Source organism: Podarcis erhardii (assembly GCF_964252035.2).
Source record: "Podarcis erhardii genome assembly, chromosome: 13".
Lineage (NCBI taxonomy): Eukaryota > Metazoa > Chordata > Lepidosauria > Squamata > Lacertidae > Podarcis > Podarcis erhardii.
The window spans coordinates 36,808,299-36,824,157 of record NC_138502.1 but is presented as its reverse complement, the minus strand read 5'-3'; the positions used below and the strand labels follow the sequence as shown (position 1 = coordinate 36,824,157).

The 15,859-nt window shown below is 47.4% G+C and overlaps 1 protein-coding gene across 7 annotated transcripts in view; it reads left to right on the top strand.

Annotated features, from left to right (window-relative positions):
* Positions 1-15,859, top strand: part of SHANK1 (SH3 and multiple ankyrin repeat domains 1) — a 113,247-nt gene that overhangs the window by 21,083 nt on the left and 76,305 nt on the right. For 6 of the 7 annotated variants that reach the window (XR_014150684.1, XR_014150685.1, XM_081837564.1 and 3 more), the window contains exon 2: positions 9,666-9,908. Coding sequence is in view for 5 of the 7 variants with exons in the window: in XM_081837564.1 (XP_081693690.1) it covers positions 9,699-9,908 (210 nt within the window). In the remaining 2 variants the exon portion in view is untranslated. Of the gene's footprint in view, positions 1-9,665; positions 9,909-14,647; positions 14,760-15,859 lie in introns of those variants that run through there. The other variant, XM_081837565.1, reaches the window with a different exon arrangement.

Below are 15,859 nucleotides of genomic sequence, written 5' to 3'. Positions count from 1 at the left end.
AGGTACCGCTGTAGTATCCTGGAGATAAACATGATCCTTCAGGAAGACCCTTTGCTCAGAGATAAAGCATCCACATTGCATGTCAAAATCTCCATGCTCAACCCACAGCGTCCTCAGATACAGAGGGAATGCCCCCCCCCCATCTGAAATCCTGGAGAGCCATTACCATTCTGTGTAGCCAATACTGAGCTAGAAGGATGAATATTCTGGTTCGCTACAAGGCAGCTTTATACAGACCTGGCTGGCATTCTGCACCAAGGTCATTCCTTTTTAGGAGGCAAGCATCCACGAGAACATTTCATCGCAGGTCTCTCTGGTTCCTCCTAATGAGAGCTTGAGAGTCTTGAGTGCCGAACAGCTGGAAGTAAATTGAGGTAGCTGTAAAAAAACTAAGGCAGTTGGCTTCTATGTACTTCAGGAATTTCCTGGGTTTGTACATGGAAAGAAAGAGACTTTAACAATCAAAAAAACAGATGCAAACATCACATAGACAACGGTCTGACAGGTATCAGTGAGCTTCCAGGCTTACAAGAATGTTGGTGGTAACGGAGGGGAGAGGAAGGAAGGAAGGAAGGAAGGAAGGAAGGAAGGAAGGAAGGAAGGAAGGAGTTTAAAGCAGGGGTCTGCAAAGTTATTGTGGCTTGGGCCGGTTCATGGTCCCGCAGACGCCACGGTGGGCCGGAGTGTGCGCACATGGATGCATGCGCAAACACTATTTCCGGTGCTCCTTCCAGCACGGAGGATGCATGCACAGCTTCCCATTGGCTGCAGGAGCTTCCTGCAGCCAATGGGAAGCCGGCTAGTGTTGCAGAAGGCAACCCCCGCTCTTCTCCACGCCGGTTTAGCGCAGCACATGGGAGCCGACAGCGAGGGTCCCCGAGTGGGAGGCAGGGGTCCATGGGCCGGTTAAACGACCCCCATGGGCCGCTTGTGGCCCATGGGCCTTAGGTTGCCGACCCTTGGTTTAAAGCATCAGTGAGGATGAACGCCAGAATGCCAAACGCGGCCCTCTGAGCCTCTCTCTGCAGGCCACACCCAGACCCTCCAAGTGCCCCTATTTCCCAGGGACAATCCCGGATTTACAGAAGCCGCCCCAGTTTCTCATTTGATCCTGGAATGTCCTGCTTTTCCTTAGGCCGTCCCTATTTTCCCCGGAGAAATGTTGGAGGGTACGGAGTTACGTGACCCCTGAGCCAAGGAGATAAGTAGCTATACAACCTTTAGAAGACCTCTGAAGGCGGCCCTGCAGGGAAGTTTTTAAATGTTTAATTATGTTCTTCTATATGTTGGAAGCCGCCCTGGGTGGGGTATAAATAATAAAATGAGGATGAGGATGGAATAGGACATCCCTCTTTTCATCAGATAAATGTTGGAAGGTATCCACACCACTCCCCCATCCTGCTTCACATCTGCCTTTCTGCCAGGCTAGAAGGTGTCCTTGAACTCTTATAGCACCTTTTGTTTGTCTGGACAAAGGATAGAGAGGGGTGTGTCTGTGTGTAAAGGTAATATTCCTATTTGTTGCATTGCTCATTCTTGCCTCTGGCTCCACCCACCACTGGCAAGGATTCCATGGAATGTTGCCAACAAGGGGATGCATCAGGAAAAGGACCCAGGGCAGGCTGTGGGTAGCTGTTAATTGATTACTTTGCATTTATTTAATTCATTTTTAATGCAAATAGCAGCCATGGGGGGTGTGTGTGTGTGCATATTTATCAGCAAGCGCGCAGGGGAAATTTAACCCTTCTCTTTTGCTGATGAAAATCCCTGGCTTACAAGCAATGTTAGAAATTAGCCAGGGGCCAGGCGCATTTTGCAGGGGCCCAATTGCGACCGTGCGGAGATCTCTGAATGCCTCATTGGCAACTGATATATTCCTCTGGCTGGCCTCTCCAGCTTTCTTAAGCAAATAAGCAGAAGAGCATTTATACCCTTTTCTCCAAGGACTACATGGTTCAGCCCCTTCCTCAGTTAATCCCTACAAAGTAAAAAAAAAAAGGTAAAGGACTCCTGGATGGTTAAGTCCAGTCAAAGGCAACTATGGGGCTGACCCTGTGATGTAGGTTAAGAGGCCACGATTGGCCCAAGTTTCACCCACTGAGCTTCATGACTGAGTGGGGATTCGAACCCTGATTTCTTAGGTCCTAGTGCGTCACTCTGACGACTACACCACACTGGTTTCCTAGAGTACTTCTGCTATGGGGCGGCTCTGTAAATTAAGTAGGTAAATAGATATGGGGAAAGCAAAATGTCACTTAGAGAAGGATCTGAAATATTTTCCTTGAAGCTTGAATTTGTTTTATTCTGTATTGTTTTATTTAATGTGTTTCAAACTGCTTTGAGATATTTTTTCCTTAAAATATAATGTGGTATAGAAATGATAGTAATGATAATAAATAAAATTTCATCACCAAAAATAAATAAAAAGCACCTAGATATTCCGTCATGGTGGCCTTAACCTAGGTTTAAGGTGCCATTTGATGGTTAGCTTAGATATCTGTGTTTCTAACACTGCTTAGAAGCTGTTATCTGCACAGGAGAAAATGATACCATTAGCAGTCCTGCATTCACACAAGCAATATGTGGCAACCAGTTCGACTGCAAGGCTGTTTTTGGGTTTTTCCCTATGACCTCCCGCCCACTCATAACAGCCAGCATCCTTGTTCTTTCTTTTGTGTTCTTTTTTTAGACTGTAATCCTCCATGTGAGGCCTGGCCTTGCTTGTATTTCTTCCATACAACGCCTGACATTCTTAGGCTTTTAACCAGCGCACCGGCATTTTGTGCCTATTCATGCGCAGGACAGGGAGATTAAAACAGAAGAACTGCCGTTGCATGCCCGTGCATGTTAATAACGTCTTAGAAAAGCACCCTCAACACCCCTGAGAGATAGCTCAGTTGGTAGAGCAGGAGACTTTTAATCTCAGGATTGAGGGTTCGAGCCCCACGCTGGGTGAAAGATTCCTGCATTGCAGGGAGTTGGACTAGATGATCCTCATGGTTCCCTCCAGCTCTATGGTTCTATGATCTCCCCTCCTCAGCCCCCCAAAAGTTATTAAAAAAACCAACCATGTTTAGGAAAATTTTTAATATTTAATGCTGTATTGTTTTTAACATTTGATTGGGAGCCGCCCAGAGTGGCTGGGGAAACTCAGCCAGATGGGCGGGGTATAAATAATAATAATAATAATAATAATAATAATAATAATAATAATTATTATTATTATTATTATCATCATCATCATCATCATCCCTGGGTTAGTAGACACAGAGTATAATGGAGTATATATGGAGCTGTGTTGGGAAAATGGCCACTCCAAATTCTCTACCTCATTTGTGTGCAGCAAGAAGGGGTACCACCAGATTGCCCAGTGTTGTGTGGGAGGGATTCAAGTGCATACCAGGAACTTTGGGTTTGTGCAATTAGTTGTACCTTGTTTTGCGGCCGGGATCTGTTCCGGAGCCCCGGCCGCTAGCCGAAAAGGACGCAGGGCAAAGTGCCGTGTCTGCGCACACATACGGAGCTGTTTGCACTTCTGCGCAAGTGCTATTTACCACTTCTGCGCATGCGCGAGCAGCAAACCCAGGAGTAACCCGTTTGCTGGAATGGACACTAGACAAGGTGAATGTTCGCGGAGGTATTAATGTAAAGGGGTTCAAAGCACTGCTACAACATACCTTCCAACATGCCCCAGAGAAAAACTGGGATGCGTGTCTTTCGGGGCTGCGCTCCCATGCGGGCCATGTGACTAGCGCAATAGTACGGCACCGCAAAATGCACGTCTTTCGGGGCCACCATCTCATGGGAGCCAGGTGACTCACACGAGGGCACGCCCCCCTCAAAAAAACAGGATGTCCCACTTAAATCGGGACAGTTGGGGGGTATGCAACAAATGCACTTGAAAGAAAAGGCAGACTTTTTGCAGTTTGTAAAGTGACAGGGTGGAATGAATGAAGAATTGACGGAAAGACATATAAACGCCCCTACAAGCAAATTAGGAGGGAGGGAGGGAGGAAGGATGAATGCTTGTTGTCATATAACCTCTCTGCAAGCAAATCAGGACAAAAGTTCAGTAAAGATGCCATCTGGAGGGGCCCAAATTGTGGGGAACATTCCACCAAATATCCCTAATGGGGAGGACAAATTCTCTAGCAGTGTCTGGAGCAGGAGCTCATACATCTTCTCCCAGCAACCCATCTGGTCCAGCATCTTGTTCTTACAACGGCCATCCAGATGCCTATGCAAAGCAGGAACTGAGCTTCACAGCACTCTCCTCTTACTGCCTCAAACAGGGAGGTGGCTGCTGTGTTGGCAGCCTGGAATATCCAGACCTCGAGTTGTTATGAGACATTTTGGGGTGGGGACAGCAGCCATCCAAAACACGTGGGGCAGACAACATTCTGCGAAATAGCCCCCTTTCCCTGGGGGTGGAAGAGGAGGATATACTGATAAATGTCTTCAGAGAAAAATATCTTCCAGCGGAGCTCTGAGCAAGCTCAGCTTCTTAGAAAACAGAATTCTGCAGCCAGTGGCACTCTAATTTCTCTCTGTTCCTGCATAATCACAGCCTCATGCTCTGAGCATGATGACAGACCCTCCAAGTGTCCCTAATTTCCAGGAACAGATTTACAGAAGCCGTCCAGGTTTCTGATTTGATCCCGGAATGTCCCGCTTTTCCTTAGGACGTCCCTATTTTCATCAGAGAAAGGTTGGAGGGTATGGAGTTATGCAACCCCCGAGCCAAGGATATAAATAGCTATACCACCTTTAGAAGACATCTGAAGACAGTCCTGTATGGGGAAGTTTTTTAAAAAAATGTTTAATGCTTTATTATGTTTTTATATACAGTATTTGTCGCTCTATAAGATGCACCAGACCACAAGACGCACCTAGTTTTTGGAGGCGGAAAACAAGAAAAAAAATATTCTGAATCTCAGAAGCCAGAACAGCAAGAGGGATCTCTGCGCAGTGAAAGCAGCAATCCCTCTTGCTGTTCTGGCTTCTGTGATAGCTGCGCAGCCTGCATTCGCTCCATAAGACGCACACACATTTCCCCTTACTTTTTAGGAGGGGAAAAGTGAGTCTTATAGAGCAAAAAAAACGGTATGTTGGAAGCTGCTCAGAATGGCTGGGGCCACACAGTTAGATGGCCAGGATATAAATAATAAAATTATTATTATTATTATTATTATTATTATTATTATTATTATTATTATTATTATTGAATAGGATGCCCCTAGTTTCATTGGAGAAATGTTGGAGGGTATGCAATGGTCTCTCTTTTCCAAGAGACTCGACACTTCTGTGTTGTCTGCCTGCCTGCCTGTCTTTACGTGTAGTCTCACACATAACAGTGACACGTTACAGTAATGGTAACACTTGAGGTGTTACACAAGTGTTATATATGCACACATTTTACTACCCTTGTGCTAATACCATTTAACACCATCGTTATTAATTTCCATCTGGAGTATTTACAGTATCAAACATCTCGCGAAATGTCCTGTTTTACACAAGAGACTTGGGGTGCCCTGGACTTGCACAATTGAACCAGATCTGTGTTGAGTCCGTGTCTACATTTGCAGCATTTTAGCAAATCTAGTTTCAACCTGCTTTACAACACAGAGAGAGAGAGAGGAGGATACTCCCAAGTATTTTGAATAAGGCCTATCCCAGGCCTGCCATGTGCTGGGTCGGATCTGCACCCTTATGCCACTTTAACAGTCATGAGGAATCCTGAGAACTGTGCTAGAAATTATAGCACTGTGAGGTTAGTGCCTTTAATGAGCCACAGTTCCCAGGTTTCTTTGGCGAAAGCCATGATGCTATTTTGTCGTTTTAGTTTTTGCCTGTTACAGTGGTGCTTTTCCCATTTTCAATGCCTGCTTCGAACAGATTTTTGCGGGACGTACTGAGCCATGAAAGGGAGCATGAACCATTTCCGAGGTGGACTCTGAGCTCCTATTGAAAAAGCCAGCTTGTATTAACTTCAAAGTGGGCCAAATGTTTGTGTGAATTGCCCTCTGATCTCATTGACTTGGCTTCCTGGGGATTTTCTTCTTCTTCTGGCATTCTTGATGTTTTCAAGGACCTATCTTTAGTTATGGCATTATCCGATGATTCTGCGGAAGAGGGAGAAATTCTATGAGAACTTTGTGGTAATACAGATGGATGGATCAGTCTTTTTCCATTTTACGTAGGTTTTGTGTGCATTCAATCACAATGCTTTTTTATTTCATTTTTTTCATTATTTTATTTTTAAAATAAAAGTGCATTTAAAAATTATATACAATTTCTACTAAAATACAAATTTTGTGTGCTTTTCTATGCTTTCCCCCAGAATATGCATTTTTGCATGGATTTGCATGCATAAATACACATTTATGTGCATATATCTGAGCGGAAAAACAAGCTGTTACCTAGCACACACACACACCCATCACTACCTCCAATAAGACAAATCCCAATCTGGAACCACTGCAGAGAAGACTTCATTAGACTTGGTCGGTATGGGGCTGGTTGGCTTTGTGTTGAGTGTGGGGTCAAGCAGTGGTCAGCCAAATTCCTCACTGTGGCATCAGGCTGCATCAGGCAGCAAGGTTAGCAGGTCCGAACAAAAGAACCTTACTTTGCAAAAATTTGGAGAAGTGTACAGTCAATTTGATACCTGAATTCCCACCCATGTAGGTTGGTTGGTTTGCTTTAAAATGCTGACTAAGCAAAAAAAAACTCCTCCGCCACTTTAGAGTTGGACCTTGAGTATGTTACCAAACAAGGGATATCTCTCTCTCTAGTTGCAACTGATGCCAGAATTAGTTTCATTTCCACAGAGAAGATATGGGGAGCTACATCATTCCAGGACAGACCACTGGCCCATGTAACCTGCTATTGTCTACACTGGCAGTAGATCTAGTAGATCTTAAGCGGAGAGCCTTTTACATCAGTTACTACCCACGATCCCGGTGGCAGACAGGGCAGAGATCCCTGCGTGGGGGCCCCTGGCTCATGCCCCCTCCATATCATGCGCCCAGGGCTATTGCACCCCTGGCCCTCCCCACACTACACCCCTGCTCCTCCTGCCCCACCGCCCACAGTATCTGCCTTGCTGCGATAATATCTAGCAAATGAAATTGGAGGTGTCAGGGGGTTCAGAGCAAATGGTGTCCTTTAGGGCTAATTATAGGCCCTTTTGGCAGGTGCCGAAAGTGGGGCAGGCGTCCCAGGGCTGTTCTGCTTTCTGGGACGTCTTGTGCTGCTTGCACACAGATTGCTTGGGCCCTGGGGCCGGCTGGAAACTGGGACACGGAGCACGAAAAGTCAGTGAAGGAGACTGGGGTGGAGGTGGTTGGGGCGGAAGGGAACATTCAGCTGGCATGCGGAGCAAGGACCTGAAGCGAGGGATCTCCGCCTTGCACGTCTTGTGGGGGAAATACAGAGACGGGGAACTGGGAAATGGGGGGGGGGGAGAGAGAGAGAGGGAACCGACAGACATGCAGAAATTAAAAGGGCAAAGTGGGCGGGAGGAGTGAGAGAATGGAAGCACTGGGCAAGCCAAGAGGGAGAATGTGCATGTTCTTCAGGGCATTTCCAGGCATTCGCCATTTTGGGGAGGGATTCCCAAAAGACTGGATTTTTTCGTGATAAAGGAAGCAGCGGGAGAGTGCCTCCGAAAGTGCGTCACCGCACTTGCTTTGATGACCCATCACCTAACCTCCCGCAGATAAATTGGAATGAAGGCATATTAAGCAGCCAACGTTGTCTAAGCTCCCTGAAAATAAATCAGAATGGATGCTCAATAAGCAGCTCATCTGGAAGCATCATGCAGGCATGTATGCATGCAAATCATTCCGATCATGTGCCACTAAGGACCCATTTGGGAGCATGTTAAAATAAGTGTTTTCCTGTTCAAAGCATCGCGCACCATGACCCAGTGGCGCTAAATCAAACCATGCCTAAGTGTGACCCCATATACCACTATGCTGCTGCTGCTGCTATGGTACCTGGCATTACATATTAACCTAGGTTCATAGTTTGCCTCTTCCATACAAACCACAAGCCTTGGCAACAGCTTATGGTTGGGAGCAAGACAAACCATGAGCCTAGCTTCAGATGTAACACTAACCATGGTTTGTTTGGATGTAACAAACCATGGTTAGCACAGGTAGCACAGCAGCAGCAGAACAGGGAGAGGAGCGAAGCGGCTGGGATTTTTCCTGTGAGTACCCACACGGTCACACATTCACGCTTAGCCATGGTTTAGTTTAGAGTCATGTGCGAACTGGGCCATTGCATCAATAATCATGCTTTGGAAGTAGGAGTGGGAAGCAGGTGACTGTGCGCGGATTGAAAAACGAAGTTTGCAACGTCTCTGTGTTCCTCCCTGTGTACAAGTTATTCTCCCCATCTCTCTCTTCATAGCTATGTTCCCCGGGTTTCTTGCCACGTCTGTACTGGAACGAATCCTGCTTTCAGTGCAGATCAAGGCAAGCTGCCTGTCAGCAAGTCTTCCAGGGATTCAGAGCTAATAAGCCAAAGGCTGATGTAGGAAATGCAACCCCCTAATTCCCCTCAACCCCGATCCCTGGTACAATAGTGGGGGGGGGGTTGTGTCTGCCCACCCACCCCACCCCAGTTTGGGGCTTACTGACTGCAGCCTCCCCCTCCACTCCTCTTGCTCAGTACTAGTGAATGGAGTTGTAGTAAACACAGGGAAGGAGCAGCAACTGAAGAAACATAATTGGACCTCCTGTGTGGCACAAGCTGTGGGATGGGGGGTGAAATTAGATTCCAGCTAGGGTTGCCAACTGTCCTGTATAATACAGGTTTGTCCTGTATTCCAGTGTAAAGTGCTACATCCTGTATTGATAAGGTTTTGTCCTGTATTTCTCTCTCTGTGCCAGGTTAGGGATCCTCTCCCAATGCATGTTTTTGAAAGGGGTTGTGAAAGGTCATTTATTTAAGCGCTGGGTAGCCAAGCACAGACAGTGTGTGTGTGTGTGTGTGTGTGTGTGTGTCAGAGAGAGAGAGAGAGAGAGAGAGAGAGAGAGAGAGAGAGAGAGAGAGAGAGAGAGACATATTCCAGAGGGGCCACCCTGTGAGGTTCCAATAGATTGTAATGGATTGCTTTGAACTCACTTCATCACCAGGTGAAACAACAGAACAAAGATTCTGGACTAGATTCCACTCTAGTCGTAGTACTGTATGTCTGCATGTTTTTGTCTGCACGCCTTAGCGTGTCTTTGTTTTGTGTCGGTATAGCAGAGAAAGCAAGAGAAGGGAGGCCTCATTTTTGCTTGACTTGCCTGTCAGCCTTGGTTTGTGTGTGAGAGTGTGTGTGTGTGTGTGTGTGCACATTTGGGTCTGTGCCCGCTTGCTCAGAATGCATTATTCAAAGACCATATTTCTGTATCTGAATACGTGTGTGTTAAGAGATCACATCTTGGCAGAGCAGTGCTGTAGAGGCAATCCCTGTCTCCTTACCACTATGGGCGTAAAAAGAGATCTGTTGGATCAGGCCTGTGGTCCATCTTACCAGCATCCTGTTATAACCATGGCCAAACCAGATGCCTTTGGGGAGCCCAGAAGGAAGGCAAGTGGCTACACATCTCTTATAATGCTCCTCCACGGAGGTAACCTTTAATCTCTTTCTCTCCCCACCCCTGCAGTGCAGCCAGTGATGGTGCCCAGCGCCCCCGACGATGCCCCAGAGCCCCGAATCAAGTGCGGAGGAGGAGGAGCACCTCTCCCAGTGCCCCGAGGGGGAGTCGGGCTCGGAGACCTCCCGCGAGGGGCCCAGCCCGCCGGCCAGCCCCGCTAACCCTGACCACAGTCGCTCCATGTCGGTACCCGAGGACGCACACTTCAGTATGATGGTCTTCCGAATTGGCATTCCTGACCTGCACCAGACGGTGAGGAACCAAAGAGGGGACGGAGTGCGGGAGAGGCATGGAAGCTCACCTGTGCCCAGGTGCATGCTGAGGTGTAGCGGGAGGCAAGTGTGGAGGATATTTTGTGGTTTTTTTTTAAAGAAGCTAGCCAAGTTCTGTATTGAGCGTTGGGGAGAAATTCCAACCCACTGAAGACAAGAGTGACAAGCGATGCCGAGTTACCGTTTTCAAACTTAATTTTTGCCGTCTCTACCCTACCATCCTTAGCTGACACCCTTTTGTGTTTTGTGGCGTAATTCTAGCCATCTAGATGGTCACGATGAACCTAGGAATCGGCCTTAAACTGGGTCAGACGGTCTATCATGCTCAGTATTGTCTACACTGACTCACAGTAGCTCTCTGCAGTTTTGTAAGGGACTCCCATCTTTCTCAGCCCTACCTGCAGATGCCCAGAATTGGACCTGGAACCTTCTGCATGAAATTTTCGGTGCTCCGCCACTCAGCTATGGCCCTTTCATAGCAATAGTAATAGTGCCATCTATAGGTGCTGTAGCAAGTTTGAGGGCTGGTCTCTGCCCTGAGGGGTTACAAGAAGGAAAATGGAAGCAGATTATGCAGGGTTGGCACCATCAGGTAGTCCCTGCTCCTCCTCTTCACAGCTGCAGTCCGCTTGCTTGTTCAGCTACCTCTTGCTCTGGCTGCCCAGATAAGACTGGTATATGCCACTGTCTGTTTGCTCCTTGGCTCTCTGCCTGGCAGGCATGCAGGTGGCAGCAGAGATGAGGAAGAGAAGGGGGAGCAGTTTGTGATAATGGTAGCATGGAGTTAGACTCACTGGGAGGGAACGGGGCAGAAGGTCTTACACAAGGCTCTCCAAAACCTGGAGCCAACACTGAGAATATGTTGTCGTTTCAGTTACGTGTACTTAGGGTTAGGTATCGAAGCGCAAGGATGAGACACATTGGGTCATCCCAATATGTTTTAAAGTGGCCTCCCAGATGTTGTTGAACATCAGCACCCAATGGGATGTTCAGGAGTTGTACTACAGCAATATCTAGAAGGCCACAGGTTCTCCACATCTGTTGTAGAGTATGGTGACGAGGCAGTTGGACAGGATTTTACCAAATCGTTTCAGTAATCGGGTACATTTCCTCTGATACAGGGCTCTTGTTTGCTCCTTTCCCCTGTGCCTCAGATGGACATGATATAATCTGCGTAGCGTGGGTTGCTCAAGGAGGGAACCGGTTAAATGGGCAGAGAGTTTTGTGGGCAGAGAGTTTTCCTTGATTCTGCAATGCTGCCCAGGAAGGTCTGTGGCTGATGGACAAATAAAAGTGGGGCTTCCCTTCTTGGCTGGGCTCCACACACCCTACCACCACCACCTCAGTCCCTAGAGGGGTAATTAATGCAGAACTGGATTCATCCTTAGCTCAGCACTAAAGGGAACTTATTCCTTCCTCACTTCATTAGCAATAAAACCAGGACAGTCAGCAACACACACACACACACACACAGAGAGAGAGAGAGACATTGCCACCAGCACCAGTCCTTTTATCCAGCAACCCTTTGATTTGGAGAGCCATCTGCAGACCTAGGCGAAGTGTGCTCCCTGCCCCCCCTTTCCCTTTCCCCCCCGCCTGCCATTAGGGTCCTTGCATGGCTGCACAACCACTCCCTGGGCACCCCAGAAGTCTTGCCGCCTGTGTACATGCCTTCTTCATCTCACTCGGCGATGATTCCATTTGTATCACACCTTTCCTCCAAGGAGGTCAAAATGGCGCGCATGATTCTCTCCCCCTGTTTATCCTCACAACACCCCCTATGATTGATGTATGATTAGGCTGGGAGACTGTGTGCTTAATGGCTGAGTGGGATTTGAACCCTGGTCCAGCTGTCCATCCACTATACCACATTGGCAGAGCACACTGATGAGAGCCTCCCTAACCCCCCCCCAAAAACACCCCCCCATATCAGGGTTTATCAGCTTTTAAAATTTGCTTTTATTGCCCCACCCTATTCCAGGGGTTTGTGAGTGAGCTGTAGTATTCTTAAACCCAGAAAGTCCACACTCTATGACTTCCGTATCACCTTGAAAAAATGTGTCTGTGGACCTGGACCTTGCTTTTAAGATGAGGTGGTCAAGGATGTCCTGAGTGTTGCTTACTTTTCAGGTGTATTTTCTACATCTGCTTATTTAACGGGCTAGTCATGAGGTCATAAATTATACTCTTCATCATTGTGGAAAATGAGTTCCTCACAATGGATACGAAAAGAAAGAAACCTTAAGCGGCTTGGCAACTAAGCAAAGGAAAAATGAAAGGACACGAATCGGCTTTTGACAACAGTCACCATTGTATATGCCAGGTCATCCTTGTGGAAGGGGTCAACATCCCTGGCCATTCTTTGTGGGAGCTGTACCCCTCTTTGCCCCCCTGTCCTCACAGCCCCCACTACTTCTGGGGGCCATATTTGTGGGGCTCAATCCCAGAACACATTGGAAAAAACTGAAAAAGGCAAGAGAACTTTTGAGTATATGTGGAACGTCTTTGTCATAAGATGGCAAACCCACAATCCCACAGTTCTGGGTCTGAGGTTGTGTCTTCCTGTACATCTCTTTGAGAAGTGAACCACTTCTCAAGAGTAACATCCACCCTGGAAGTATAATCTTGCTTCGGCTACTACTGCTGCTGCTGCTAGGCCCAGCGTCAGCACACAACCGCCTTTGGGAGTTGTCATGGCACATCGCTGCCTCACCCCTGGCTTTTAAAAAGCAACTGGGTGTAGGAGCCACCATTTTGATTTCCCTCAGCATCTCCAGCACAGCATTGTTCTGGGGCATTGTGAGAGAGAGCAGCCTTCCACAGCTACCTCTGTCGCTGTTACCAGGTGGAAGGAGGGGGCACATCAGAAGACATTTTGCCAAGGGCCTGGTGAAACCTGGAACCAGCCTTGCTGCTGCTGCTACTACTACTACTAAAGGGTAAATTTTGCCAAACAGAAGAAGATGCACTTCTTGCAACAAATTTGCATTTGCTAATTTGCATGCATACATGCACATTTAGAAATAACGACTATACTTTAAATAGCAATGTAGTGTTTTTCATTCCAGCAGAGGAGAGACTATGAGCAGGTGACCCATGAATGGCTGCTTAATCCACTATGTAGCTGGTCGCCGTGGTTGATATGCAACTTCATTCCACGCCCCCCGGTCCCCCTCTTTAAGGTTTTTTGTCCTTAAACCAGAATTGGAATTGCTATTCTTTCAAAAAAGAAAAAAGGAAAAAAAAAGGTCTGTCAAATAAAACACCTCCCTCAGCAAAGTAGGACTTATGGCCATACGTCTACAATAAGAACAATGGGCGGTATCCAACTAAGTTTTCCGCTGAGTAGTTCCATTGAAATGAGTGAACTTAAGCTAATGATGTCCAATGGTAGAACTAGTGCTGGATACGGCCCAATAATTTATAAATCACCTCAAATATCTATTTGACTACAACGCCCATCACCCCTGGCCAATGATTCTGCCAGCTAGGGATGACTGGAGTTGTAGTCCGCTGGGGACTCAAGTTTGAGAAACACTGTTCTAGAAGAATACATGTCTGTTCTAGATGGTGTTCAGAGTTGGCCCAAGTATTGTACAGATGAAATGCCAGGGACGCCCCCTGTGGCCCCTTATTCCCCTCACAGTCACAATTCCCAGAGCGGTTTAACAGTCAGTCCCTCTTCCCAGGGAGCTCTGGGAATTTGTAGTTTTGTGAGGGGAATAGGGGTCTGCTAGCATCTCTTAGCACCCTTCATGAACTGCAGTTCCCAGAATTCTGTGGGGCAAGCCATGTCTGTCAAAAGCGGCATGAAAGTACTTTAAATAAATAGGGCAGATGGAAACTTAATGAGAGCTGGCTAAAATAACCTTTAGTCTCTTTCACTTAGCCGTTGCTGTTTGAGTCCTCTATTCCTGCATCTTCATATTCAAACACACACCATATATGTATAACACCACTTCTCCTCTGTGTACGCAGTGTTTGGGAGGATGGGGTTTAAAATGTGAATATTACATTAAGCTACCCAAAGGCCATTGTTTGTTTGTTCTACACTATTTTGGAGAAGGCCCCCTTTCTTTTTTCTGAGTCCCCACCAAAAAACAGCAACACCCAAACCCATAACATTTTACTGATTCTTTAAAGCTGTTCTCCCCCTTCATCTTGGGTCCCATTTCTATTCACAGGGGCAACCATGGAAACCGTTGCTAGAGATCACAAATTGTTGTGACCATGGAAACAGGGATGGAACTGCCACCATGTGTCTGGCTGGTTGTCCCTTCATGACCCCCTCCCCTCCCCCCACTCCCCAAATCTGACCCTGGAAGATGGAGGGGTGAGGAAAGGCGGCAGGGAGGTAGTTGGAAAAAGAGAGTATTGGTGCTAACGTGAGTTGAGAGCCATGCAGAGAAACTCCTTGTGCCGTAAAAAGAGCAAAAGGCAGGAACACCAGTCCCAGTTGAGTCAAATGCCTACCTTCCAACATTTCTCCAATGAAAGTAGGGACGTCTTAAGGAAAAGCAGATCAAATCAGAAACCGACCCTTGACTGTGTAAATAAGGAGTTTTTTTCCTGTCTGCTTTACAAGTTTCCTGCAAGAGTACTATGTGTGGGTCCGTTTTGTATAAATATGTTGCCATTCTGGCCCGTTGCACCCTCATCACGGATACCCACACGTTTCCTACAGCCGCTGCATGTGGCAGAGGAGGCCATGGGGCGCATGCACCCAGTGACTGGCAGGCGCTGTTGCTGACGGAGCATGCCTCAGACTCAGGGAACCATCCCTTTGGACGTGGCCTGGGCCACGCGCGGCTCAAATGCCCCTGCCGCAAATGTAAATCGGAGTAATCAAGTTGGCATGTTGCGTTCTCAACCTAGCAATTTCCTTGATGGGTGAGGCGTTGTGTCTTGCCTGCCTGTCAGGATAGGCAGTGACAGCGCATCGGGGATGAAAGAAAAGTACATGTTGCTTACTCTTGGTGTTGTATTTTAAATTGCCGTAGCCCACCTGGGTGAAGGGCATGATGATGATGATGATGATGATGATAATAATAATAATAATAATAATAATAATAATAATAATAATACATCCAGAGGCAGTGAGGGGAAGACTTGGGACAACATATACTGTCTATCCCTGTGGTGTTGAACCTCTGGCCTGCGCACCTAATTAGGCCCACCAGGCCTAATTTGGCCGGCAAGGCCCAGCATTTGGCCTATAAGACTGCTTTGCAAGCCACACCCACCACCCCGACACCTGACATCATACAGTGGTGCCTCGCAAGACGAAATTAATCCGTTCCACGATTCTCTTCGTATAGCGGTTTTTTCGTCTTGTGAAGCAAGCCCATTGACAGCTTAGCGGATTAGCGCTATTAGCGGTTTAGCGGCTTTTAGCGGATCAGCTGATAAGCGGCTTAGGGCTTAGGAAAAGGGGGGGAAAGGGAAAAAACCCCGCAGGAACTCGCAAGACATTTTCGTCTTGCGAAGCAAGCCCATAGGGAAATTCGTTTTGCGAAGCGCCTCCAAAACGGAAAACCTTTTCGTCTAGCGGGTTTTCCGTCTTGCGAGGCGTTCGTCTTGCGGGGCACCACTGTATGTAGGGCATACATGACGTCAGGTGTGGGTCAGCTAAAGACTTGACCGGGGTGAAGCAGGTTTGCAGACACCCCATACACAGTGCATTACAACAGACACTGCCATTGCCACACACACAAACAGAGAGGCTGCCTACAGATAGGCCCTCTGTCACCATTCTTGTAATTCGTTTTACGATGAAATTCTTGGTAGCTCGATGTCTGTACAGTATTACTTCTCAGATTTTGCCTGGAATTCTCTGTTGAGGAATCACTCGAAATTAGGCCTGCCCCAGGCAATAGCTGCAAGAGGCCTGTAGGGACTTTGTCCCCTCAGGGAGACTGCAGGCCCGTAGCC